Consider the following 27,846-nt stretch of genomic DNA (forward strand, 5'->3'; position numbering starts at 1 on the left):
GCCTGGGAGAGTCAGGTCTCTTGCCCAAGGCCACTCGGACTGCTCAGGGGCAAAGCTGGGACTGAAAGGCAAGTCCGTGCCTGGCTTCGGGTTCTGACATCAGGTTCTGCGCCATCCAGGACCATGAGCTGCGCAGCTGTCGGCCAAACTGCCCTCTTGTCTGTGTCCCTGAGCCGGGACTCCCGGGGCTTTGAGCACACTGATTCCTGTTGCTAGACAACTGCTGATTCTACTTTCTCCTCCTGGGGCATAGTGATAACTGTATTTAAATTCGGAGTTTCTAGGGGCTCTTAAAAAATTCTCAAAAGTCCTTGTGTTTGGGGTTTTTGTCTTTGTGTGTTTGTTTTTAAAATTCCTGTAGAAAAGGATTTTTGCTCCTAGATACTGTCATAGCATCTTGAAGAGACTGGGCATGCATTCTATTTTTGATCAGCGCGTTATCTCTTTCTAATCTGAAGCTATTGCCAAGAAATTACTCTTTAAATCTGTCTTTATCAGAGAGAGCCTCCCATGGTCCCTCCGTGAGAAAGAGTAGTGGTATTTTCAGATCTCTGTAAACGCTGTAAACAGAATAATTTCATTATCTCATTGGAAGCCCTTTGGCAAAGGCCGTCATCTTCCTGTTTCCCAGTCTGCGAGCCCTCTGGGGACGTCTGGAAAACAACAAGAAGACGGACTATGCGGGGAATCCCATGCTCCTTCTGAACCCTGGCTGGAGCACACGCCGGAGACCAGCGGTGCCTACGCTGTGGACGGGGCGGGCACGGGTCCCTAGAGGTGGGCCATGTGGGCGTGGTCCTGCCATCAAACCAGTGTATTTCTCAGTGAAGCCCTCAGAGGACACTTTGCGATGTCTCACCACCACCCTTTCCGGTGCCATCTGAACCGGTGATTGTGACTCTCACACTCAGTTGAACTCACTCGGAGGCCTCATTGAGGACCCACATCTATGTTTTCCGACTAGCAACTGGGGAGTTCCATGCTGCTGGTGCAGTGACCTCGGTCTAACTTTCTGCTGCCGGCCTTTGTCCACTGTTTTGCCTGAAAAGATGAACTTTTGTATGTAATTGGAACCTTGATTTTTTTTCATGCTTTATATTGATTTTAGAGAGAGAAAGGGGGAGAGAGAGAGAGACACTAATGTGAGAGAGAAGCACATATCTATTGCTTCCCATATGTGCCCTGACTGGGGATTAAACCCACAACCCAGGCAACCCAGGTATGTGCCCTGACCGGGAATCAAACCTGCAGCCTTTTGGTGCATGGGATGATGCTCCAACCAGCCGAGCCACACTGGCCAGGGTGAAACCTTGATTCTTTCATCTCTGTTATCCCCACTGCGAAGCATGTGAAGATTGTACTTTTGATAGTTCTTGGCTGAGAAAACACATGATAAAGAGCTAGTATGAATTCAGGAATTTTTTAAAAAATGTGTATTTTATTAATTCCTACACACCTGTGTATATTTGAAGGGTAGTAGTGTAGATTCAAGGCAAGCTATTAATTTAGAGTGCTCTGATGCTTGGTGTACACATGGATTTGTGGGTTCCATCCCGTAATTCCGAGCTGTCCTCCCTGCACCCAGGGCCTTTGGTCTGAGAGGTGGCGGGACTCATCCAGACCAGGGGCTCTCAACCGAGCTAGCAGAACACATCAATATGTCCAGAGCAGTTGAGAGCCAAAATATTGAAATGTGTGGTTTCAAAGTGTGTGGTTGCAAAAAACACACACACACAATAAATTCAATATTGTTCTGGTGACGCCCTTCCTCGGGGTCCCTTGCCTTCCCAAATGCTTTTGTGAATTGCAAGAACAGAGGGGACATACGGCTCGCCCGTGCGGCCTAAAGGGAGTCTGCAATAGGAGGCCAAGAATATGGTGCATGGAGAAAAGGGATGATGAGCGGGCTTACATTCTGTGTGTTTTGTGAAAATCTGAGACGGCCTGAGGAAGCGTCCTGTGCATGGGAGTATCACCCGTCTGTGGGTCTCTTAAAAAGAAAGACTCGAATGCCTGCACTGGACTGGAAGTCAGCTGATTGCCGAGTATTTGTATTAGTGAGAAGCTCCAGAATAGGGAAGACAAGATTCCGACCTCACTGAGAACAGAGGCACGCACGTGGCCAACATCTTTGTCATCTTTGGGCAAATGACCCACGACGGTGGGCATTCCCGCCACCCGATGGGTTCGTGCTTTCTGCTTCTTTGACAAAGCTCTAAGCGCTGCTGAGTTTTGACACCTACCTTGTCTACTCCTTGTCAGCCCCGTCTGACATGGGGGAGGAAGAAGAGATTCAGTTAGATTCCATCTGGAGGAGATTCCGGTTTACTAATCGTATCTTCTTTTGTACTATACCCTGGTTTTTAAGGGCACCCTCCAGCCCTGCTGCTTCCCCCTTAAACCGGAGCTCCCGTTCTTTCTCTTAGCTCCCCCCACCCCCCCCCCGGCCCTGAAACCTGAGATGGGCTGACTCAGCACGGACGTCCTGTGAATCCTGACCCCCTTCTGCAGCCCTGCCCAGGGGCTCCTGGCTGAGAGCATCAGCTCCCCCCCCGCCCCCCCCCAGCCTTCTAGCCCGCTCTCCAGGGCCCCAGGCTCAGATCTCACAGAGGGCTGTTACTCAAGAGGCAAGTCAGGCACCTGCCCAGTTCCAGGCCAGGGTCTATGGAGAAGGCAGTTCTGACTCAGGGGCTGCACACGGCTGTCTCTAGGAAGGGTGGTGGTTCCCCGGGGTGGTGATGGGTCATCCGCTGGGGACTGAGAAGGCCGGGTGAGGATGACATGAACGTACTCCCTCCCTAACCTTGACACACCTGGTACGGGGGCTGATTAGGGGCACTGAGCACCTGAAGCACCCTCCTGGGGCCAGACTCCCTCACCTGCTTGACCAGGTCACAGGCCCCATGTAGGTTCTGTTCTCAGCACGACCAAGGCCTCTAGGGCAAACAGGGAAGGAAGACCTTTGAATTTGGTATCCAAGCCAGGGTTTGGCTCTACAGTGAAACTCACAAAGTATGCCTCCCCCTGATGGAGGGCACAGCTAGGTGTCGGCCAGAACTACACTGGTAGATTTGGTCCCGGGCCCCAGGCTGTCCCAGACTCTGACCACAATAGTCTAGAATTCTCAGTTTTGGCTCCTCCTGACCCAGGATGTGTCCCATCAGCCTCCTATCACACCTCCAGGCTCTGTTGTGTCTATGGGACCAAAGCTCAACTTTCCTGGAGCATTGGTCTTAGTTAGACACCCACCCAGATCCCTGTGGACGGTGCAGGCAGAGGGGAGGGCAAGGCTGAGCTTGTCACTGGTGGGCATGTCTGCTTCCCCGGGTTGTCTCCCATGGCCATGTCCTTCCTCCCGGCCTCCCTCCCCTCCGGCTCCTGGGGGTGGTGTACAGAGGCCCCGACCAGCCAGTCACTGCACGGAGTTTGTTTTATAAATGCTCTACCGACAGTAGATCACGGCCACCAACACGAAGAGAGCTGTTCCGTGTGTTTGACCTCTCAGGACAAGAACAGTCGGGACAGGTATAAATTTAGTTATGACCCTGTCTGGAACAGAGGGTAAGTAGGGTGGAGCATTTGCAAAGTGCCCAAAGCTACTGGTGGGGTTACTGAGAAGGTCTCTCCTTTCTAGCAAGCTCGGTGCTCTGCACCTAGCATGGGAAGGTCCCAGTCCTGAGCTGTCTGAACGAAAGGGTCACAAGATGAGCGCTCCAGGTTCAAGCGAGGCTCAGGGCGGACTCGGAGCAGGAGAATGACGGAGATACGAGTACCCCTGGACAGAGAAGACGGTGGCAACCTCGACCCAGGGAGGCAGAGGGGAGGGTAACAAAAGCGAAGCTGGGGTCAGCCAGTGGGAGAACTTAGGCGTGAAGGAACGGTCAGGTCAAAGCCCTGCGGCGCCCTACTTCAAGGAGAAAGCAGTGGGCTGGGTCCGGCGGGGGACGGGTGGGCGAAGACACTTCGGAGGGAATGATTCAGAGCCCCCAGAGGGCTCAAAGGAACAGTCGATCCCAAGGCTGACTGTGCAGGTGGAGTGTTTGAGGATATGGGGTGGTTTGTGCTTCCGGGGCTGAGTCCCGACTTCTGGATGTGGACACGGGTGTGTGTTGTTCTGAAGAAGGGCTGCTTAATCCTCCTCCGTTGCCCTACGAGGCCCAAGCCATTACGTACATGGCTGCAGCGGCTCGAATTTTTCCAGAGCTCTTGCTTTTTGATGAGTGAGTGTGTGTGTTTCACTTTTAATCAATTAGGATAAAAGCCTCGGTTGATTGCGAGGATGCCATTACCCTCTCTAGTTTACCGCCAACTAATGTTTCTCGGAGACCGGAGGCAGCGTCAGACCCTCAGGCCACCTAGAATCAGACGGACTGGACGTGACGCAGGCGAGTGTTTGAGGACCTGCAGGGCTGCCTGCCTGCCCTGCTGTCCAAGTGGCATTTCATGTCACTCTGCCCACAGGCTGCCGCCGGCCCTGCAGAGCTCAGTGACATTAATGGCAGTGAGGCCCCACTCCTACCCTGCTCCAGCTCGGGCCTGCCTGGCCCCAGACCCCGCCCTGTGTGTTCTTTGTCCCCGCACCACCCGAGCATGGCTGCGCCTCCGTCTTTAGAGAGCACCCTCTCCCACCACGGGCCCACAGGGGGCGGACAGCCTCCGCTCAACAGAGTGCCCTTGTGATGCTCGAAGGAACAAAAGTACAGGTGGCAGGCCAGCCACGGGAGGACCCCGCCCTGCCCGGGTGGAATGGGGTTTGAAGGCAAACAGCGCAAACAGCCACGCTCTCCATTTGTCTCAGCTGTGTCCCGCCCGGTGCCTGGTTCACGGAGCAGCGTCCGTGCAGCCGGGTGTTTCTCTTGAGGAGGGTGGGAGGTGGCGGTGCCCCTGGCTGCCGCTGTCTCTCCAGCAAGGGCTCCCCGGCCCTCAGGCCGGTGCCTGGGTTAGGATGAGCGTTCTTCCCAGAGGGAGACTCATGTTCACAGTGCTCCTCTGGAAATCCAACGCGAGGGTCTCCGAGCCATAGCCTCCTGTGTTCTATGGGGCAAGTTGACACCTGACAGTTTCTTTGGTTTTAAATTGAGATGTAATTGACATAAGACATTGTATTAGTTTCAGGTATACAACAGAATGATTTGATATTTGTATACGCAGTAGTCCCCTTACCCGTGGTTTCTTCGTTTCAGTTGCCTGAGGTCAACCACAGTCTGAAAATATTGAATGGAAAATTCCAGAAATAAACAATCCATACGTTTTCAAGTGCACAGTGTTCTCAGGAGAGGGATGAAATGGGTGCAGCACCTCTGTCCCCCTCGGGAAGGGACCCATCCTGGCCCAGCGCCGTCCACGCTGCCCGCCGTTCATCACCTGGTAGCTGCCCCAGTTGTCAGATCGGCTGTCATGCCACTGCAGGGTTCGCGGTCACGTAACCCCGATTTTACTTAGCAATGGACCCAGAGCACAGAGCAGTGGTGCTGGAATTCGGTTATGCCAAAGAGAAGCCGTAACTGTCCTTACGCACAGGGAAGTCAGCACATAGGGGGTTCCGTGCTATCTGTGATTTCGGGCATCCGCCGGGGTCTTGGACTGTATCCCCTGTGGATGGGGGGGGGGCTGCTGTATTGTCAGATGGTCACCATAGTAAGTCTGGTGAACATCCATCACCACAGTTACCAAAAATAGCTTTTATGATGGAGGATTTTAAAGACTTAACTCTCTTAGCAACTTTCAAAGGTGCAATACAGCACTAACTACAGGCACCATGCTGTAGATGGCACACCCATAACCATTTTATTTTTTAACTGGAAATGTGAACCTTTGACCCCCTTTACCCACTCCGCACGCCCACCACCACCCCTGCCTCTGGCAACCACCAGCCCCTTCTCGCAACATAATTGTTCCACGTGTGGTCTGGACCGGTAGGAATCTCGGAAGCGCGGCCCGTGAATTTAGGGGAGCTGTGGTGAAAGGAATGGCGTGGGGGAGATGCAGACAGCAATGGATGTGGTGTGAGGTCCCACACCACCACCCTGTCCCACCACACACCCCTGTCCCCTTGTCTTTCCCACCTCAATCTACCTGTCGACACGCCCCCTTCTGGTACAGCCGGAAAGTACAAATACGCTCTCAAGTTACTAGTCTGTAAACACCAGTTGACCGACAGGTGGTTGGTTGCATGAGAACCAGGGCGCCCAACACCACAGACTGTGATTTCATGGTTCCGCTGGGGCCGGGGAGTCAGTACTTAGAAAGCACGAGAGCCGTTCTGTGCAGTCTTTGTCTCCGGCGTGTTTGGGAACATTGCCTTAGCTGTCAACGGAAAGGGCGTTCTAGCCCCAGAGAGCGTCTCTCAGTTCTTGCTTTAACAGGACAATTGCTACACCCTCTAGCCTCCTGGGGCCCCAGGCAGTCTGTCACATGTACGGGGTTACACGGAATTTATTTGGGAACTGGGATGGAGAGAATGGGAGGGAAAAAACCTCTGGTCTCTGCCCGCGAGAACTCAGAGCCAGTTCTGGTGAGACAAGACTGTCACAACGAAAAACCCGCAAGAGCATTTGAAGAACCGGTACCGCTAAGTGTGTATGGCTGTTCTGCAAACAGAGGGTGTAGGGCCGGCTCAGCTGGAAAGGAGAAAGGAGCATTAAAGGCGTTCGTGGTGACATCCAAACTGGTGGCCCGTCTGCTCTGTCACTTACTGTGGGACGGTTCTTCAGAGAGGTGCCGGGCTGCAGCTGCGAGGCTGTCACGGGGGTGGTTCGCGTGTCACTCTCTTCGGCGGCAGAAGCACTTCACTGTGCCTGCGGCACCGAGCTGGGAGGGTCTGAATGGAGGACATCCGATCGTGGCCTGGAGCACAGAGTGCTGGCGTGGAGCTGTGCACAAACCACATTTCTCTGCTCTCACACCTGCTGCCGGCCACGGCTGCACCCCTTCTGCTCCAGGGCATTTCGTTCTCCCGAACTGACCCTCTCACGGGTACCCGAGCCTCGCCCGGCAGCCATGAGTAGGCCTCCCACCCCCTTTCCCAGAGAAAGGGACGTTCCTCAAGCTATAATGAAGGACCTCAGCGTTTATTTACAGGGGAGAGAAGGTTGGTGACTATCAGGAGGCCCGCCCACAGCCCATCTGTCCCTGGGGGTGAAACAGGTTTTCCCAAACTTGCCTGCTTGTTAGAATCCTCTGGGATGCTTGTTAAAAACACAGGTGTCTAGTCTCTTCAGATAAATTCCCAGAAGTGTAATCAATGGTTCATAAAGCAATTCCATTTTTAATTTTTTTGAGGTAACTCCATACTGCTTTCCACAGTGGCTGCACCAGTCTGCATTCCCACCAGCAACGCACATGAGTCCCCTTTTCTCCACACCCTCGCCAGCACTTGTTGTTTGATGATTTGTTGATGGTGGCCATTCAGACAGGTGTGAGGTGATACCTCATTATGGTTTTAATTTGCATTTCTCTAATGACTAGTGACATTGAGCATCTTTTCACATGTCTGTTGGCCATCTGAATGTCCTATTTGGAGAAGTGTCTATTCAGGTCCTTTGGCCGTTTTTAATTGGATTGTTTTTTGTTTTGTTTTCTCAGTGTTGAGTTATGTAAGTTCTTTATAAATTTTGGATATTAATCCCTTATCAGATGTATCGGTGAATGTGTTCTCCCATTCAGTGGGTTCTTTTTTCATTTTGTTGATGGTTTCCTTTGCTGTGCATAACATGTCCTCATCTGAGGACATTTTTCCATTTATCTTCTGACAGAATGAGAGGAGAGAGAGAGAGAGAGAAACATCCATGTGAGAGAGATACATCGACTGGTTGCCTCCCGCATGACCCCAACCAGAGTCGGGAACTGAACCGTAACTGAGGTACATGCCCTTGACTGGAATCGAACCTGAAACATTTTGGTCTTCGGGCCAGTGCTCCAACCACCGAGCCAGAACGGCCAGGGCATGTGCAAAAACTTTTTCGTTTGATGTAGTCCCATTCGTTTATTTTTTTTTTCTTTTGTTTCCCTTGCCTGAGGAGATATATCAGAACAAATATTTCTATAAGAAATGTCTGAGATTTTACTGCCGATGTTTTCTTTTAGGAGTTTTATGATTTTGAGTCTAACATTTAAGTCTTTTATCCATTTTGAGTTTATTCCTGTGTGTGAAGTAAGAGGTGACCTAGTTTCTTTTCTTTTGCTTGTACCTGTCCAATTTTCCCAACGCCATTTATTGAATAGACTACCTAATTAGAAAAAATGTATGCACCCCCATGTTCATTGCAGCACTATTTACAACAGCCAAGATTTGGAAGCAGCCCAAGTGCCCATCAGTAGATGAGTGGATAAAAAAGCTGTGGTACATTTATATCATGAAATAGACTTGGCTATAAAAAGGAAGGAAATTTTATCCTCTGCGACAGCATGGATGAACCTGGAGAGCTTTATGCTAAGTGAAATAAGTCAGTCAGAGAAAGACAAGTACCATATAATTTCACTCATATGTGGGATTTCACGAACAAACTGAACTAACAAGCGAAATAGAGACAGACTCACAGATAGAGGGCAGGCGGACAACTCGGGTGGTGGTGGGGTTGGAGGAATTAAGCAAAAAAAAAAAAGAGAGAGAGAGAGAAAGAACTCATGAACAAGGACAACAGTGTGGTGATTGTGGGGTGGGGGGTTGCGAAACAGGGTATAGGAGGATAAATGGTGATGGGGGAAAAATACGGGTGTCTGGGCCTCAAATTACAGCCATTGAATCAGGATCTCAGAAGAAAGGCTTTTTAAAAAACCAATTCTTTGGACAGGGTAAATTTGGGAAACTTTGCTAATCAACACACCCTCTCTTACCCACGGGTGACCTACCCCCACCTCTGCTAGACAGCTGTGGCCTGGGCAGGCTGAGGGCAGCATTTGGGCGGGGGGGGGGGGGCTCCTTCCATCTAAAACCGAGTAGTGGTAACAACACTACCTAACCTTTATCAACTGAGTGCCACACACTAGACTGGGGGCTTTTTCTTTTTTGTTATCCCATGGGATCCTCCCAATAAGTTAAGGCAGCATGGGCTACTCTGGTCTCTATGTTTTCTGGTGGGGAGGCAGGAAGTTAAGTGACTTGTCCAAGGGCACACACAGCTAGCGACAGGCTAGGTCAGAACCCGGGCGCTGACGGCTCAGCCCTGTCCCTTCTCCACTACGCATCACTGATCCGGGACCTTGAACCAACTCGCTGCCCGTCCCAACTGGGAGCCTACCAGCCCACCGCAAACCACAGCACTGCCCCAGGAAAGGGGGAGGAGGAGGGGGCCGAGCCGCATCACCCTCTCTGGCGGGTGTGGCTGAGGCAGGGAGCTCGGGAAGCCTGGGAGAAGACGCCGACCCCTCCTTTGGTCCTCAGGTACTGGAACTCCTTAAGCAACCTGGTGGCATCCTTGCTGAACTCCGTGCGCTCCATCGCCTCCCTGCTGCTGCTCCTCTTCCTCTTCATCATCATCTTCTCCCTCCTGGGGATGCAGCTCTTTGGAGGAAAGTTCAACTTTGATGAGATGCAGACCCGGAGGAGCACGTTTGATAACTTCCCCCAGTCCCTCCTCACCGTGTTCCAGGTATGGACTCTGCGGGGAAGATGACCGGGAGGGTGACTGGGTGGTGGGGTGAGGGGGCAGCAGGAAGAAGGGGCCTTGGCAAGGTGGGGGAAGCTCGCCCTTGCACCGGGCAGCCAAAGCCAGCTAGATGAGCCATGGAGGGTCCATGCCCACAAGAACCGTGGGTCCCTTCTCTAGTCCCCTACCGGCAGTCCCCCACGGAGCCCACTGCCGGGTGGGCCGCTAAAACAGATCTGAGAAGTTTAAAAACTCCTTCTTAGACACGGGGCCCTTTGTGCAAATAAATTCAACATGGAAGCCCAACATATAAACAAATGCAAGCAGACGGCTCTGTTGTGGGAGGGGAGAGGACGGCTCTGTCTTTTCCATCCACCGTGCTGGCCCCTAGGAAAATACAACTCGCCCACTAAATCTGTGATTTCATAGATATTTTGACTTAGGGCAAAGCTAAAGTAGCAGTTGTTGAAGTTTAAAAGTAGATCGATTTACAGATAAAGGTGAATAACAATGTGGATATTGCCGAAGTCTTCAAGCTGGGACCCAGATGACTAGTGTTTGGAGAGAACTGGAGACTGTGCTATTTCCCAGCGAACTCATTCGCATTTGTAAAGGGGCCCTTGCTGCCTTGACCCAAGGAGTGGCTGGTGGTGGCCATCTCGTGCACTGATTGTCAGGAGCAGCAGATGTTTTGACCGGGAAGCCCTTTCAGTCACTCCTCAGATAACAGCATGCCAGGGGTCATGCCCTTCGTCCAAGGACAGGGTCAGCTCACCAGGGCAATAGCTCAGAGTCCCCGGGAGGAGAGTTGGGGGCCAGGAGGAGGCCAGAGGTGGAAAGAGATTTCGGGGCGTTCTTGTTAGCAGAGTGGGGCAGGGCAGGGGAGTTTGGGGTTTGCTGTTGGTCTAACGCTGTGTCCCTTATTGGTGGGAATGTGTCATTCAGATCCTGACCGGGGAGGACTGGAATTCGGTGATGTATGATGGGATCATGGCTTATGGCGGCCCCTCTTTTCCAGGGATGTTAGTCTGTATTTACTTCATCATCCTCTTCATCTGTGGAAACTGTATCCTTTGTTCCTGCCTCCCCAGCCCTACCACCCGCCCTCCCTCAGCTTACAGCACGATGCCCAGGGGGTGTGCCCACAGGCCCTGACTCGGGCGGAAAGCTGTGGTTGCCCCTCCACAGGGCCCCCAGACTAGTGGGGAAAGGCATGTTCTGGGGAGAAAACAGTTCCCAGCCCAGACCACCTTAGTTGAGGTGGGTCTCGGTGGAAGGAAGCCAGGACCTTTGGCACAGATGGGACGTAAGTCCATCTTCCTGTCCTGTCCTGGCTGCAGCGTCGCCCGGCTCCGGGAGGCGTTGCTCGTCACAGTCGAGGTGAACAGCACCTCTCCCAGAGACCCTGATGTGAGCCCACCTGGGTTGGGCACTCTGGCTGCCCTGGTCTAATGGAGGTGGCAGGTGTAGTTGACTGAACCTCATTCTTGAAATGACCCCCTGCTCTCTGCTCAGTGTCCCCCCTCTGAAGCCACTCTCCGCGGCTTTGTGGCAGGAGGAGCTGGGCAGGCCTCGGCAGGCAGGCCTGGCAGACCACGGGCGTGTTTTAGGGTCCCCAGGGTAGGCACTCCTCTCTCCTGGCCGGGAACCTGTGGGGTGTGTGCAGAGGCGGGTGCGGAGGAGACTCGGGTTTCACTTGCAGCTTCAACACAGTGCAGAAGGCAGCGGCCCGCAGACAGGCCGGCCGGCTGCTGCGAACCGTGCACTGGGGTGACAGGTGGTAGCACCTGCGACTCAGTGGGTCGTGGTGAGGGTCAGTGGGGTCAGGCCCAAGGGCAGGCACCAGCAGCGTCTTGGACAAGCCCTCAACCCCCACTGTGGTTCCCTGTGTGTGTCGTGGGATGACTGTTGGGTGCCTGGGGGTGGAGCTCAGACTTAACAAGCGCTAAGACCCCATCCAGCAAGCCCTCCTTTGCGTCTGCGCTCCTCTGACCCAGTGTTCCTGGGCGAGGCTGGGGTGGAGGGGGAAGGAAAGGGCAAACGGTCACCTCGGTGAGGACTTCCCAAGCTTTGGCCAGCTGCCCTCAACCCGCCAAGGTCTCCGTAGGGGCGGCTCACACAAGGAGTTGGCAGAGAGACCAGGCCGCCTCCTCAGGGCCCAGTTGCAATGAACAGCTCTTAAGAGCATTCTGCGTTCTCTTAGAGACAATGCTGTTTATAATGTCAATTACAGCCAGTCCTCTCTGTGGGGAAACCAATAATGAAACCCAGCAATTAAAGAGCAGGGCAGGGCTCACTGCCTCCTCCCTCCTCTGGCCTGGAAACCAGCCTGCTCTCAGCCCCTTAGAAACTCCAGGGAGCTAGAGAGGTGATGGGGAGGCAGGGGGACGGAAGAGGGACACCCCTGAGCTCAGCATCCCTCGAAGTGAGTCACTGTTGAGCTCTGTCTGTGGGGAACTCCACCCCTGCATGTCCTGCCCCCTTCCTGCCCCCTATGCCCACCAAAACCCCCAAGGCCAAGGGTCGTTTTCTTTAAGAATGGACACAAACAGATATCCTACTGAATGTGTTCTTGGCCATTGCCGTGGACAACCTGGCCGATGCCGAGAGCCTCACGTCTGCCCAGAAGGAGGAAGAAGAGGAGAAGGAGAGGAAGAAGCTGGCCAGGTAACCCTCGAAGCTGACCCAGGCCCAGGGCCCGGTTCCGGTAGGCCATCCCCACTGGTGGGAACGAGGTGTGGGCATGGCCTCTGCCCCTCCCAGAAGGCACTGGGTTTGGGACTCCTAGAGTAAGTTGGGCCTCTCCCCTAATTCCTAGGCATTGCTGTAAAGGGGGTGCCATCATGAACTACAGCCTCTGGGAGGGTGTTGCATCCCCCCACCTGTCTAGGATGTGGGGTCATCGTAGGTGAGGGGAGCAGAGGCCACCACTCAGAGGGGACTGCACTCCAGGTGGGAGAGAGTCCTTCTCACTGTTCTGAAGGCGAAATCGGGCCCTGCATTGTCTCCTGTCATTGCCTAGATGGGACTGACACAGGCCACGTGTCTGCTGGGTGCCGAGCAGGGTTCTCCGGGATCCAATCCCAGATGAGATCCGGGACCTTTCTCTGACTTAGACAGGGGCTGGAGAAGGCCAACCGAGTGCCAGGCAGGGCAAGGTGTACCGGGCAGGGCAAGGTGTACTGGGCAGAGCAAGATGTACCGGGCAGGGGTGTACCAGGCAGGGCAAGGTGTACCGGGCAGGGCAAGGTGTACCAGGCAGAGCAAGGTGTACTGGACAGAGCAAGGTGTACCGGACAGAGCAAGGTGTACCGGGCAGGGCAAGGTGTACTGGGCAGGGGTGTACCAGGCAGGGCAAGGTGTATTGGGCAGAGCAAGATGTACCGGGCAGGGGTGTACCAGGCAGGGCAAGGTGTACCAGGCAGAGCAAGGTGTACTGGACAGAGCAAGGTGTACCGGACAGAGCAAGGTGTATCGGGCAGGGCAAGGTGTACTGGGCAGGGGTGTACCAGGCAGGGCAAGGTGTACCGGGCAGAGCAAGATGGTACCGGGCAGGGTGTACCAGGCAGGGCAAGGTGGTACCAGGCAGAGCAAGGTTGTACTGGACAGAGCCAAGGTGTACCGGGCAGGGCAAGGTTTACTGGGGCAGGGGTGTACCAGTCAGGGCAGAGGGTGTAGCGGGGCCAGTGGTGTACCATGCATGGGCAAGAAGGGATGTACCGTGCAGGGGGTGTACCAGGCAGGGCAAGGTGTACCGGGCAGGGCAAGGTGTACGGGGCAGAGCAAGGTGTACCGGACAGAGCAAGGTGTATCGGGCAGGGCAAGGTGTACTGGGCAGGGGTGTACCAGGCAGGGCAAGGTGTACCGGGCAGAGCAAGGTGTAGCGGGCAGGGGTGTACCAGGCAGGGCAAGGTGTACCGGGCAGGGGTGTACCAGGCAGGGCAAGGTGTACCGGGCAGGGCAAGGTGTACCAGGCAGGGGTGTACCAGGCAGGGCAAGGTGTACGGGGCAGAGCAAGGTGTACCGGGCAGGGCAGGGCATGGCCAGGTGCTGGGGTCCTGGGCCCAGCCCAGTGGCGTTTGTGCTCGGGCTGCACGTGGGCTGGGTGCGGGAAGGTGGACCTCCATCGGCACAGAGAGTCTCTCCCACTGGCCCCCCTCAGACGCCAGGGCAGCTCCCTAACCCTGTTCCCCATCACTCCAGTAAACATCTCTTTATTTTTCTTCCTGCGGACCGGCCAGGACTGCCAGCCCAGAGAAGAAACAGGAGGTGGTGGAGAAGCCAGCCGTGGAGGAGACCAAGGAGGAGAAAATCGAGCTGAAATCCATCACAGCTGACGGAGAGTCCCCGCCCACCACCAAGGTGAGCAGCCCCCTCCGGGAGCCAGGCAGCCACGGGAAGAGGGACAGGCCTGCGGGCTAAGTCAGTGAGGATGGCACAGGAGAGCGGGAACATGAAGAGCAGGCCGAGTAGGTGAACCCCAGCCTTCTGTGACATCTGCAGGGGCTGTGCACAGTAATAAGGATACATTTTTGAGTCCACAGCTCAGCCACTGCCTGGAACGCAGCTTCAGAGCTACTCTGAGCCTCTAACCCTTGGGACACTTCTAACTGGGTTCTCCGTCCTCTCTCCCTTGGCTGTCTAGATCAACATGGATGACCTCCAGCCCAATGAAAACGAGGATAAGAGTGTCTACCCCAACCCAGAAACTACAGGTGCGGTTCCACCACCTGACCCTGGTGGGGGCTGGGGGAGGGGGGCGACCCCAATTCTAAGGCCACGCGAAAGGAGCCACGTGTTAGGGAACCGTGGTTCCGGTTTCCCTCCACAAGCACCTCGCACTGCGAAATGTCCCCAGTCTCTGTACTTAAATGTCACCAATTACCATCGGGGGGAACGCTGCTCCCGGTTTGCTCATCATAATCGTATAAGACTGAATAAATTATGTCTGTGCTTTTGTGTCCTGTGGAAGATGGATTCTGTAAACATTTAAGGTTTTATTATATCCTACATTGTAAAGTCATTATTAACTTTATATGATTCATTAGTCTAACATATGTCGCGGCATTATGCACGCTAAATAATAATAGTAAATTCCAAATCTGTCTTGTCCTTGCTCCGGAGGCAGTGCTGAGTGTAAGGACAGCTGCCAGCACAGATGTCCCCCTCATCGCTTTGCAAACCGCTTTCGGGCGCCTTATTATAAAAAGCGCTAGTACCAGCTCAGTCCTCTCTTCTTCTGTCATGTGTGCATGGCAGACAGTCTCCTCCGGGAGGTTCTGAATGTCCCAGTTCCTTCGGCCTCCCTCCAGGGTTCACGGCTCTGCCTCCCGAAACCCCACACCTGTTCCAGCCCCGGGTTTGCCTTCCTTTTACCTGCAACTGAAGATATTATCTGCAGCCTCAAGCGTGCAGTCAGCCACATACAATCAGGGACCGTTGATTTCACTGGTGTCTCCTTCTCTGCGTAGGTCAGGCTGTCTTTGGGGTGGTAAGCACGTCAGATGGCTGACAACCTGCATTTATAAGCAAAGCTGGGTTTTCCTTTTGCTTTCCCTCCCCGGTTCTCTGCTGGATTCTCTGCAAGGACCCCCTCAGCCACCTTCTGTGGTTCAGGGGAAGCAGGCCCCCTGCGGTCCTTCCCTTGTCCCACCTCGCTCTGCAGGGGAAATGGGTTTGGGCTTCCTGCGGCTCAGACAGGCGAGCGAGCGGGAAGGATGTTTCCAGGTGTGGGAGGTCCTGAGCATTTTGAAGTTTTAAAACCCTCGGGGAGGCAACCCTTACAGAATTTCAAAGACATAGAAAAATATTGGCCCGAAGCAATGGGAGGATTTCGTCTGATCCTGTGTGAACAGATAAACTTTGAAATGACTTTTTTTTTTTAGATGATTGGGGAAAATTGAATATGAACTGGGAACGAAATGCTTTTAAGTAGTTTCTGTTCATCTTGTTAGTATAATGATATCATTGTAGTTCTATTTTTAAAATGCTGAAGTGTTTGTAGCTGGAGTCTAAAATATTTAGAAGTTGCTTTAAAATAATCCAATTTTTAAAAAATGGGAACAGGGAAATAAATTAAACAGAATGGGCCAACTGTCAGTAGTTGCTGAAGCTGGGCGTGGCGGTCCTCCATGCCAGGCTCTCTGCTCATGGGATTGTTATCAGGAGGAGCACTAGCATTCAAGTTTGAAAAGAAGGACAGCCATCGAACAACCTCTCTGGGCCCCAAGCAGAGTCAGCCCACCTGCCCGAGCCTCAGGACGGAGCCTGAGCAGTTGGGGCCGCTGGGCGGCGGGCAGACCAGACCTGTGACCAGAGCCTCCAATTTCATCCTTCTAAAGATGCTTGCGGCTTCTCCCTTCTTTTTTGCTCTAAAGAAATCAAACAGAAGCAGGTCAAGGGGAAAGAGGCTAATGAGGACACCGTTGTCACCGTATCAGCCACCATGGGAATGTCCCTCGGAGCCCGGGCTTTAAGGACTCTTGGAATGGTTTTGCTTTGAAAGGGAGGAGCTGTTCCCACACTGCCTCCTCGGGATTCTTGAGGGTTTTTTTTAGGACTCGTCCTCTACCCTGATCATGTGACCACCCTCTCTACCCTCTTTCCCACCCAGGCCTTTGTTTCTTTCGGTCCCAAGCTTCTCCTACCTCTGGTCCGTGTCCTGCCTCAGCCACCCACCCCCACCGCTCGGGCCTCAAAGCCAGCTCCGGGGCCCCCTCCGTGGGTACACTGTCTCTGGTCCCCATTTCCTCACCCACGGACAGAGGGCTCTTCAAGCTGGTGGCTCCGCACACCCGCCCCTCCCCCAAGGCCAAGTCAGCCTCTGCTTCCCAGGTCCTGCCGCCCGCGCCCCCTTCCCTGCTCTGCTCGCAGCTCTGGCTCCCTTAGGACCAGGGGCAGGAGACACCCCGTGACCCGACGTCTCCGTCCTAGTCCGTGCCTGGCTCCTGCCTGCTTTTCTCACGTGTGGTCGTCCTCCCCGCTGCTGCCCTTCTGCCTTGGCAGCTTCTGGGCAGCTGGCCCCGCTGTGCCCCTGGGCGGCAGCTCGGAGGAGCGCGGCCCGGCCTACTTCCCACCGGACTCCCAGAGAGAAGGGACGTGCCAGAGCACTCTCTGCTTTCCTCCTGCCCCTCCTTGCTCCCTCTGCCCTCACCCCTCTCCAGGCTGCTGTCTGCGTGTCCGGGATGGACCCGAAGGCGTGTGTGGCAGCTGAGTAGGGGCTGAGCTGAGCCTACGCGGCTGGCCCGGGCCTCAGCCCTTGCGCGGACGCCCCAGGGAGGGACCGTTTCTAACTCGCAGAGCAGCGTGCGGGCCAGCGGTGCCAGGCAGTCTTGTCCTCTCTGTTTACTCTCCAAAGCTCACCGGTCTAGCCTCCCGGCTTGCCATACAGAACATTTTAGAAATATCTCCTCGCCCAGCAGAGATTGTGCCAAGATTGTGCTTTTATGTAATTGATTGATTGATTTGCGTGAACATACATGTATTCTTAAGAGTCCCTAAGGAGTTAAAATGAACAAGTACAATGAAGAAGAAAGGTGAAGGACACCAGCCTCTGTATGGGACGGGACCAGATGTGTGGGGGATGCTTGAATTGCTGCAAGGGGTTGGAGGAGGAGAGCGGGGGGGGGGGGGGGGCACATCAGGGAGGCTTCGCGGGCAAGGGTAGTCCTGACAGGGCTTTGAACTCGGAGAGTTGGAGAGAGAAGTTATTTCAGGACCATACTATTGTCCTGACTCCCATTTCCCTTCAAAACATTTTAAATGCCTTTGATAACAGGTCCCCTTCCATGGACAGTGCAGCAAAGGGAGAAGCCGTTTGCCTCTGGTCCACATCCAAAGTGGCCACTGGACAGAGAAGAAAGGAGTGTCTAGGCTTTGAATGAAGGGCCTCTTGCGGTCTTTTGCCCCAATGTCCCGACGGCGCATGATTTTTTTGTGTGTATTTTCAGGAATGAGGACAGTGTTGATTTTAAACTCCCGGAACCTGCAAGGATGGGTTGTTTGCAAGATTTCACAAGTCAACTAAGCCATCCCCCTCCCCCCTTGGCAGTGCCCTGGTCTAACCTGGTCTCCTTTTCTCGTGCCTCACCACCAGGACGATCAGCCATCCCAGACTGCATGGTCTGAGGGGTTTCCTGGGATGCGGGAATTTCATTTTAAAAACCAATATGGGCCCTGGCCGGTTTGGCTCAGCGGTTGAAGCATAGGCCTGTGGACCAGAGAGTCCTGGGCTCAGTTCCCACTACGGGCACGTACCAAAAAAATAAAAACAAACAAACAAAAAAAACAGTACGGTGCTGGGCAAACTGGCATGAGTCAGGAACCCTACTTACACCCCCTTATCGTGTCCTGCCAGGAAAGTCTTACTCTAACACAGATGACCTCCAGCAAGTGCCCACAGGAGACAGCTGAGGGTCTGTCTCAGTTGGTACCCTGTGTTTTCAGAAATGCAAACGCTGTCATGATTCTCGTCAGTAGGAATGTATCTGAAAGCAGGCAGCGCAGTGATAGAGCTAAGTGGTGGCAGTGGGGTTATTTAGAAGGTGCGTATTTTTTGTTACAGGAGAAGAGGATGAGGAGGAGCCTGAGATGCCGGTGGGCCCACGCCCACGCCCCCTCTCGGAGCTGCACCTTAAGGAGAAGGCAGTGCCCATGCCCGAAGCCAGCGCGTTCTTCATCTTCAGCCCCAACAACAGGTGGGTGAGGATGGTGGGGGAGGGGAGACTGCGCTCTCCGCGGTCCAAGGCCAGCAGGGCAGCCTCTGGGCAGAGCCTGGGACTGCCCGACTCCCGCAGCGTGTGTGCAGAGAGGGACAGAGCCTGGTAAACGCATCATTCCACGGTCCAGTAGCTGTCATCCGCACTGCCGTTTCTTTGTCGGTAGGCTGCCCCTTAGCTCTTTATAGGGAACAGTCTGGATTCCCAGCCAGAAGGCCTGTGTTTATTTTTCTCTCCATGTTTTAAAATGTGTAAATTCTATTTCTATTCTTTTTTGTGATTATTCTCGGTAATTAGTAAGTCGATTTAACTTAAAGTCTAAAGCTAAACAAGATCTTTAACTTTGTACAAAGTATCCTTAACTTCATGCAAAATAGGAGCTTAGACTATTTAAACTCCTCTCGACCCCCTCCTGCCTGACATGTTATTGTTGGTTAGTATTTAGCCCTAACCTTTATTGTTAACCTAAGTTAGACATTATGATCAGTTTTATTATATAGACAGTATATATTTGGATATACAGACAACATACCAGTCCATTCTTCTGCAATCTTTTTTTTCTTCTTAAAGTACATTCTCTTCTTTTTTTCAATTGTACTTTTTTTTTCTTTAACTTTTCAACTACAGTTGACATACGATATTATATTAGTTTCAGGTGTCCTAAAGCACATTCTTTAGAAGTCCCTATAGTTCCTTCATGATAAATTCATTGGGCCTCTGTTTATCTGCAATTGTTTTTATTTCTCATTCTTAAAACTAGTTTTGCTGCATATACAATTTTAGGTGACAAGGTTTGCCCCTCAGCGTGTAAAATGTATTATTCCCCTGTAAAATCTGCTGTTATTTCTAATTCCTACCATCATTTCTTTGTTGGTAATCTCCCCTCATCTCTAGCTGCTTTTACCATCTTCTGTTGCCTTTGATGTTGTGCAGATTTACTGCTGTGTGTCTGGACGTGGACTTTTGTCCACTTGTCTTGTTTGGAATATGTTATACTTCCTAAGTCTATGGATCTATATTTTTATTCAATTCTTGAATGACATTGAAGATTAAAATAAGAATTGCTACTTCTTGAAAAATTGCAGCCATAACCTCTAAATTTTGCCCCTCCTCAATCTCTCTATTCCTTCCTTCTAGGACTCCACTTAGACGTCTGTTAGACCTTCTCATTCTGTCTACCCTGTCTCCTAATGTGTCCTGCATATCTTCCATCTCCTTATCTCTCTCTTGGTATGCTGGGTAATTTCTTCAAATGTATCTTCCAATTTCTTAATTCTCTCTTCAACTTTGTCTTTGTTAAATCAGATTTTATATTGACTCTCATATATTTTTTTTTTTATTTCAGGCAGTTCCATTTGTGGCTTGATTTTGCAGATTCATCTGTCTATATCAAACATTTACCTATTGATTCATCATCTTTGTGATCAAGTCCTTTATTTCATTAAACATTTCAAACATGGTTGCCCTGTAGTTCATACCTGATACTTTTAATATTCACAGTCTTTGGCAGGGGGAGGTGTAAATCACATATTCGTTGTTGTCGTTTTTCCCTGATTTTCCATCTTAGTGGCTCATTTACTTGCATGTTTAATGATCTTTGATTGTGATCTCAATACTTCATATTAATTGGTGAGATTCCTGTGGGCCTAAATTATTACTGGGGAAGCTTTCTTCCCGTTGTTCCTGGCTTGAAATGAAGTCTTCTGATAGCAGTGCTGCTGCTGACACCCATCCGCAGGGAGCTCTCCCTTCCCGGCTATCTATTATGTTTGTTTAAAGGGACGCTCACTGCCTGGCCGGTGTGGCTCAGTGGTTGAGCATCAACCCATACACCAAGAGGTCGCTGGTTTGAGCCCCGGTCAGGGCACATCCCCAGGTTGTGGACCTGATCCCCAGTGAGGGACATGCAGGAGGCAGCCACTCGATGTTCGCTCTCATTGATGTTTCTCTCTCCCTCTCCCTCTCCCTTCCTCTCTCTATAAAAATAAAGAAAGAAAACCATTACAATAAATAAAGGGGATGCTCACTGCAGACTTCTTCTAACTCTCATGACACCAGAATTGTCCTTTCCAGGGTTTGGTGCTTCTGTAGCAGACAGGTCTCTCAGGGCCTCTCCGACCACAGGGCCAGGAGCCGAGGTCAAGACCTCACTCCCTCACTCTACAGGTTGTGTTTCTGGGCAAGCTTCTCCTTCTTGGATTTCATTGTTTTTATTTATAACATGAAAATGATGATATCCCCCATATCCCTTCTCTAAATCATCAAGATGAGCTAGTACGTGACACCCTTGGCATTCTGGGCTATAGCATTTGTGGTACTCTCGGGGGGTGCCCAGAGGTCCACCTGCGCAGTTCTCTGTCACTGTGCTGAGGTGTGGGACTGAACTTGAAGTGTTGTCCTTGAAGGTGTCCCCAGAGTGAATCGCCTCAGCAGAGTGCGGGTTCAGCGTCCTCCTAGCATCCACATCTCTGGGTGGTTGTGGTGTCCCCGATCTCTGAGTGGGCTGTTTTAATGATGGGGAGAAGACGTCCCACAACAAAAGCCAGTTGTTAATGTCCCAGCAGTATTTGAAGATTTAGAGATTCCTGAAGGTCTCAGATGTCACCCTCTAAAATGCCAAGAGTTTGCCGTCAGCGAAAGGGTGTTAGAATGGCACAGTTCTGTGCAGACGTGCCCCATGGTGCGGGCGGGCTCATGGCCGTCCTCACCCAGCAGCGGGAAAACTTCGGGCTGAAGAACACACTCCCCAGACTGGCGAGCACCGTCTGTGCGCTGGAGGGAGGACCTGGGGATCCTGAGACCCAGATTGCTGCTTCCCTGCCTTCCTGACATGCTCCTCGTCTCTTCTCCTCCCCACGCAGGTTTCGCCTCCAGTGCCACCGCATTGTCAATGACACCATCTTCACCAACCTGATCCTCTTCTTCATTCTGCTCAGCAGCATCTCGCTGGCTGCCGAGGACCCCGTCCAGCACACCTCCTTCAGGAACCACGTACGCACCCCTCATGTTCTCTGCACCCTCCTCCCGGGGACTAACCGCGCCCACAGCTTCTGACCTCACTGTTCACGCAGGAGCCCCAGCCCCAAATCTCGTAGTCAAATAAACAGTCCTTAAGAGATTAAGGCTTTGGTAGGATCCATCTGAGGACCACAAGCAAGTACGAGAACATGTACCCAAAAGCCTCAGGCTGGCCTGATTGGCAGGGTCAGGACGCTCACTGCCCTGTGGCTGTTCTCCAGGACGCTCTGGTTTCCTGTAAACCTAGTGAGAAAGGAGCCGCTGGCTCCCTGACTTGCTCCCAGTAGGCGCTGAGCAGTCCTGACCATTAGGGACATGGGAGCGTTGGCAGATCGGTGCCGATGAGGCCGACCTTACAGGAAAGAGAGCCTCCGGGACGTTCCGTGGGTAGAACACTGAACTAGCTGGCCCACTTGAGGCTCCGATGAGCAACACTGAAGATTAAAATAAGACTTGCTGTATCTCAAAACCTCAAAACAAATCCCAACCAGGTGGGCACGAAGAAAGGAGCCTACCCATCTAAAGCCATAGCCGTACTCACCACTTGGTGGTCCTACCTGGTCCAGAGAATCTTTACCAGGAAAGGTGTTGGCCCAGCTCTGCTCCACTGAGCTGTAATGACACACGAAACATGCAGCCCCCTGCCCCGGCCTGCATAGGCCTCACCAGGAGGACGCACCCCAAGGGCACCGCACCAGGCAGATCTCCACCAAGTGGACAGCCAGCTGGGTCACACCAGCGTCGGCTAAGCGCTTTGCCTCTCCCTGCAAAAACAAACAAGCGAACCACTGTCTGTCCTTGTGACACCTCTTTACCCCAGGGGTCTGATGTGGGTCTGTAAGTATTGGATTACCAAGAGCAGCATCGTGCCAGATGCTGTGCAAACTCAGGACCGGCCAGGCCGCCCTGGGAGCTCCCCTAACACACTGGGACTTCATCCAGAGCTGCCGGACGCACGGCTCGGGACCAGTGCTGTGCCTCTTGTCCCTGACTAGTCTCCATTCGTCTCCACGTGGACAGGCTCCAGTGGCATGTGTCGTGGCTTCTTTGTTTTGTTTTGTTTTCTAAAGCTTTAATTATTTATTTTAATCCTCACCTGAGGACATGTTCATTGATTTGAGAGAGAGAGGGAGGGAAACATCGATGTAATAAAGAAACATCGATCGGTTGCCTCCAGCATGTGCCCCGATGGGGGATTGAACCTGCGACCTGGTTGTGTGCCCTGACTGGGAATCGAACCCGGAACGTCTTGGCGCATGGGATGACGCTCCAGCCCACGGAGACACCCAGCCAGCGCTTTCGTGGTTCTGAAGTGCTATTCCTTTTCTGGTCAACGGCCACTGACCTCTCCTCCCGTCCTGCTTCCTCCCTTCCCTCCCCATTCCCACTCTGTTTCTCTTTGTTTTGCAGATTCTGTTTTATTTTGACATTGTTTTTACTACCATTTTCACCATTGAAATTGCTCTGAAGGTAAAGCCCCCTCCCCCCGTCCGCCTGTCCTCCTGGGCACTAGCTCTGCTGCCGCTGTCTGTCCCTAACACACATGCTCCTGTGGTGTCCGGGTCCCTCTCTGCGCCACTAATCCAACTGTGCTTATTTTTCAGATCCTAGGCAATGCAGACTATGTCTTCACTAGTATCTTTACATTAGAAATTATCCTTAAGGTAATGCAGTCTGAGAAATGCCTTCTCTCTGTCTCTTCTCTGTCTCTGCCCTGCCTGCCTGTCTCTTTTTTCTTTTCTCTTGTTTCGTTTACTCTCGAGCCTGAAATCAAAAGAATTAGTGCCCCTGACGTTGTGCTAGCACTTTGCTCAGGCTGGGGAGCCGGAAGAAGCCCACCCCGCCCGCACCGGCCTCCTCGCGGCCTGGCATCGGCTGCCAGTGTCACCGCCGGTGCTGTCGTTCTCCAGGTGGCCCTGTGCCATGGTGGAGACTGGCCACCCCTGGGTACCCGCTGTCAGCACCTTCCTCAGTACTTGCAGCAGGCGTATGGGTCTAAAACAAGATTTGGGTTAGTCTCCCCACTGAGAGCTTCTGCTAGACAGCTCTAGACGACTTCTGAACCCTCGGTTACCTGCTAAAAAATTCTGTTGCAATGCCCCTGCCCTGAGCATGGAGGAGGGAGGATTATATGGGAGAGCTAAGTGCAGAGATGAGAACCAAGTGCGGAAGAATCCCGAGCGCCCAGGCCCCAGGGCCAGACTGGAGGGCGCGCAGCTGGCCCTCAGTGCCCTGCGCGTGGCGGCAGCCCCAGCTGCAGGCCGTCTGTCTGCAGACAGGCCGCTGTGCCCTGTCCTGAAGCAGAGCCCGCCTCCCAGCAGCACTGGGATGAGCACGTTTTTCCTAAGTTTTTCTTACCATTTGTGTGAATAGATTACTGATAGTTATGTTGTTATGATTTCTAAGAGTATCCGGTGTACTTCCCAGTCTCTAAGTGATGCATCGCCACGCAGCTCGTCCGAGATGTAGGGTGTGAGTTCTGAGAACTGGGCAAGTGCGTTTCAGCATCTGCCTCCTCCCCGGGCGAAGGCATGGACTTCACTCTGACCCCAGCAGTAGGGTCAAGGCTCTGGGACCCCAAACAGCCCCAGCAGAAGGGTCAAGGCTCCGGGACCCCAAACAGCCCCAGCAGAAGGGTCAAGGCTTTGGGACCCCAAACAGCCCCAACAGAAGGGTCAAGGCTCTGGGACCCCAACAGCCCCAGCAGTAGGGTCAAGGCTCTGGGACCCCAAACAGCCCCAGCAGTAGGGTCAAGGCTCTGGGACCCCAAACAGCCCCAGCAGTAGGGTCAAGGCTCTGGGACCCCAAACAGCCCCAGCAGTAGGGTCAAGGCTCCGGGACCCCAAACAGCCCCAGCAGTAGGGTCAAGGCTCTGGGACCCCAAACAGCCCCAGCAGTAGGGTCAAGGCTCTGGGACCCCAAACAGCCCCAGCAGAAGGGTCAAGGCTCTGGGACCCCCAACAGCCACAGTGAAAGGGTCAAGGCTCCGGGACCCCCAACAGCCCCAGTGGAAGGCTCAAGGCTCCGGGACCCCCAACAGCCCCAGTGGAAGGCTCAAGGCTCCGGGACCCCCAACAGCCCCAGTGGAAGGCTCAAGGCTCTGGGACCCCCAACAGCCCCAGTGGAAGGCTCAAGGTTCTGGGACCCCCACAGCAGTCCCAGCAGAAGGGTCAAGGCTCTGGGACCCCCAACAGCCCCAGTGGAAGGCTCAAGGCTCTGGGACCCCCACAGCCCCAGCAGAAGGGTCAAGGCTTCAGAGCACGAGGTGCAGCTTAGTGTCTTCTTTCTGGAACACTCTCCTGGGGTGCTCCTCTCAAGGGGTCCAGGCTCCCTTTTCTCCCCTTCAGGTGGCTGGTGCAAACCCATGTCCACCCCTGGCCCTGCGCCGTGGCAGCCCCCGACCCTTCTTTTTCTCCTAAGTCATGACCCTGCCCTTCAACATCAGGACAGTTCTGTCGTTTCCCGCTACGGTTTGGGTGGGGCAGTGTGGGGTGCCTGCTTTGTTTCTGTCCAGCCCCCAGCTCTGTCCCTGGTCCCAGCTAACCACAGTGTTTCTCGGGCCTTCCCTCCCGGCTCCCGGGGGTGGGGAGAGGGAGCCCAGGGCGTCCCGGCTGCACTGGGAGGCAGCGTGTAGACCCCTCTTTCCAAGAGGAGCTGGGCTTTTTCTTCAGACTCAGGGAGGCACACAGACACCCCGAATCCCGTGCTGCAACAATAGCTCCGCGGCCCAGCTCTCAGCCCCTGTGCAGAGCTTCCTTTGCGGATTTCAATGGTGCCGTTTTGCCTTAAACGCTGCCATACAAGCAGATGTGAGGTCTCTGAACACGCCTTGTCATGGCAAGCCCCTCCCTCCCCTCCGCTCGGCCTCTTCCACTGTTCCAGTGCTTCTAAATGTAAATCCGACCTCCTCCCCCGGGGCCCTCACCTGGCCTGAAGCCAGCGCCCTGCCATGGCCTGGACGGTGGCCAGCGACCAGGAGGGGCATTTAGTCTCAGGAGCAGATGAGAGACCCGATGTTTGGCCATCGAGAAGAGGCTTGTAGGACATGGCGGGCGGCCTGTCTCACGGAGGAGAGGGAAACTGGGACCAGTGAGCAGAAATGATGAGAGATGGGACATTTCACAACGGGATTGCCGCCCACAGAGGCAGTGCTCCCCGTGGCTGGCAGAGGGGCGCTCCTGCCCTCCCCGCTCAGAGTCCGTGACCCTGTGTCGCACTGCGTCCCTCTCCTCGGGCCGCAAATGCCCCAGCAGTGGGCTTTTCCTAGGCAGTGGCTTAACATTTAGGAGCCAGGCGCTGGGTGGCAGCAGTCAGGGTAAAGAAGGACCTTACAGTGGGTGCCTGAACCTCGGCTTCTTCGGTGCCCTGAATGCTGCAGGCGATTTTCAAGGAGATGCTCCATTTTTTTGGCATGCACTTGTCCTCTCTCTTACAGCCGGCCTTCCCGTGGCCCTGCCTGGCCATGTGCCCCCTACACACACACACACACACACACACGCACGCACACACACGCACACGCACACACACACGCACACACGTGCGCGCATGCATTTTCCCCTGACACATCAGGAGCCCAGATGAGGCACAGGCGTTGGCGCTCTGAGCCCAATGGTCCACCAGCGGGGAACTGCTTTCCCGGACACAGGTGGTCCTCTCGGAGCTCAGCAGCGTCCTCACGATGTCCGAGGCGGGAGCAGACCAGAACCTTCTCTGAGAGGAGGGCTGGGGTGTCTAGGGAAGGTGCTCGGCCTTCGAGGGGCACAGAAGCTCTTTAGTTAACATGAACCACAGGAGCCACCCGAATCCGCGCTCTGAGGCCCCGGATCTTCACGGAGGGACAGGGCAGCACGGCCCTCCGGATGGCAGGCCTCGGGGAGAGCTCCCCCTCTGTGTTCCTCTGCAACCTTTTATGTAATCTGCTCGCTAGAAACGACGGCAGCGCCCAGGTGCCCCAGTCCCCTGGACCCGCTGCTGCGAGAGATCAGTGGAAAGAACTAGTTTGCGAGAGCTATTTTTGCCAGTTTCCCGTGTTTGCTTTTGGCTCGCTCTGCAGACATGCCGCCCTGGGCGCGCTGTGATCCAAAGAGACGAGCTGGGCCCGGTGACCAGGGAGCCGCCCTCGGCCTCAGACCTCAGCTTCAGATGTGTCCCTTTGGCTGATGCTTTGTGGTCCATGGCCTCTCCCAGCCCGTAACCTGGAAATCCACTACCCTTCATTCAAGTCAACAGAATCGGCAAGGCTGTTTATTGAGCACGTAGAGTGGCTTTGTATTGAGCTCTGAGGGACGCAATGATAGCCATCGACGATACTCCTCATCATGCCACGGGTCCCCTTTTGGCTTTCCCAAGGCTCTCACGTGGTTTTCAGTACGTGGCCTGTGCCTCCGAAAGGCACGGGATCATGTTCCAACTCTATAGATGAGGAAACCGAACTTCCATCCTGCAGAAAGAATGCAGAATTCAAATCCAAGCCCTCTGGCCCGAGCGCTACACTGCACTTACCACCAGCAGGACAGAATTCTAAAGGACTTGCATGTGATCACTCGGCATCTCTAGGGGAGATGTTATCAGTTCCCCCGTTTCTCAGATGAGGAAACTGAGACACAGAAAAGCTCAGTAACTTGCCCAGGCCACACACATAAACTACAGCGGGGATGGGATTCACACACTCAGACAGTAGAGCCAAGTTCAGAGTACTTGGCACAGGTCAGAAGCACGCATGAGGATGGGAAATGGGGGGAGGCTACTTGCCTGTTATGGGTAGGACTTCTCACTGGGCAGTAGAGGCCCACTGTCCCAATTTTCCTGAAACCTCGTGGCAGCCCAGGACCCCAGACTTTCAGAACTGAGCTGGGACAGTCCCGGGAAACCAGGACGGTGGCGACCCTACTGGGCACGACCTGCCTTCTCCCTGAGTCTATGGAATTGGAGAGCAGGTTGGGAAACCTGGTCTGACAGCAAGGGCCCCGCAGGGCTGGAGCCATGGCCACGTGACAGGGAACAGCAGACCACGGGAAACGGGTGGCAGCCAGGTGTGACAGGGCTGCAGACACGGGATTGAAGCGTCTGGCATCACTGGGCAGGTAGAAGGAGACGCTGACAGACCCTGAGCTAGGGATTCTTTGGTGGTTGTCCGAGTGGTTGCAGAACCCTTTTCTCAGCCCTTCATCTCCTTCTTCAGCCCTTCCTGCCCCCCGTCCTCTGCCTCCTCACTGCTCTTCAGCGGGGTGCTGTGGGGGGGGTGGCGGGGGTCTCTGGAGCTCGGTCCCTGCACTCACACTGTGCTCCTCTGTGCCTCCCTGCAGATGACCGCTTACGGGGCTTTCCTGCACAAGGGCTCCTTCTGCCGGAACTACTTCAACATCTTGGACCTGCTGGTGGTCAGCGTGTCTCTCATCTCCTTTGGCATCCAGTGAGTGGCCCTCCGAGACGCGGGGCGTGCATCCAGCCGCGGGTGACAGACGGGACATAAAGGGCCTGGAGGGCCTTCCTGCCCCGCTCATGGACTGTGATGGGACTGGGGT

The 27,846-nt window shown here is 53.9% G+C and overlaps 1 protein-coding gene across 12 annotated transcripts in view; it reads left to right on the forward strand.

Annotated features, from left to right (window-relative positions):
* CACNA1C (calcium voltage-gated channel subunit alpha1 C) overlaps window positions 1-27,846 on the forward strand; it is a 579,936-nt gene that overhangs the window by 466,097 nt on the left and 85,993 nt on the right. For 5 of the 12 annotated variants that reach the window (XM_036252393.1, XM_036252384.1, XM_036252389.1 and 2 more), the window contains exons 14-22: window positions 9,383-9,590; window positions 10,533-10,653; window positions 12,140-12,254; window positions 13,829-13,949; window positions 14,233-14,302; window positions 18,151-18,283; window positions 21,166-21,295; window positions 22,733-22,792; window positions 27,628-27,734. In XM_036252393.1, the coding sequence (XP_036108286.1) occupies window positions 9,383-9,590; window positions 10,533-10,653; window positions 12,140-12,254; window positions 13,829-13,949; window positions 14,233-14,302; window positions 18,151-18,283; window positions 21,166-21,295; window positions 22,733-22,792; window positions 27,628-27,734 (1,065 nt within the window). Of the gene's footprint in view, window positions 1-9,382; window positions 9,591-10,532; window positions 10,654-12,139; window positions 12,255-13,828; window positions 13,950-14,232; window positions 14,303-18,150; window positions 18,284-21,165; window positions 21,296-22,732; window positions 22,793-22,926; window positions 22,987-27,627; window positions 27,735-27,846 lie in introns of all 12 variants that reach the window. The other 7 variants (XM_036252392.1, XM_036252387.1, XM_036252391.1 and 4 more) reach the window with 2 other exon arrangements.

Source organism: Molossus molossus, unplaced genomic scaffold, assembly GCF_014108415.1.
Source record: "Molossus molossus isolate mMolMol1 unplaced genomic scaffold, mMolMol1.p scaffold_m16_p_10, whole genome shotgun sequence".
Lineage (NCBI taxonomy): Eukaryota > Metazoa > Chordata > Mammalia > Chiroptera > Molossidae > Molossus > Molossus molossus.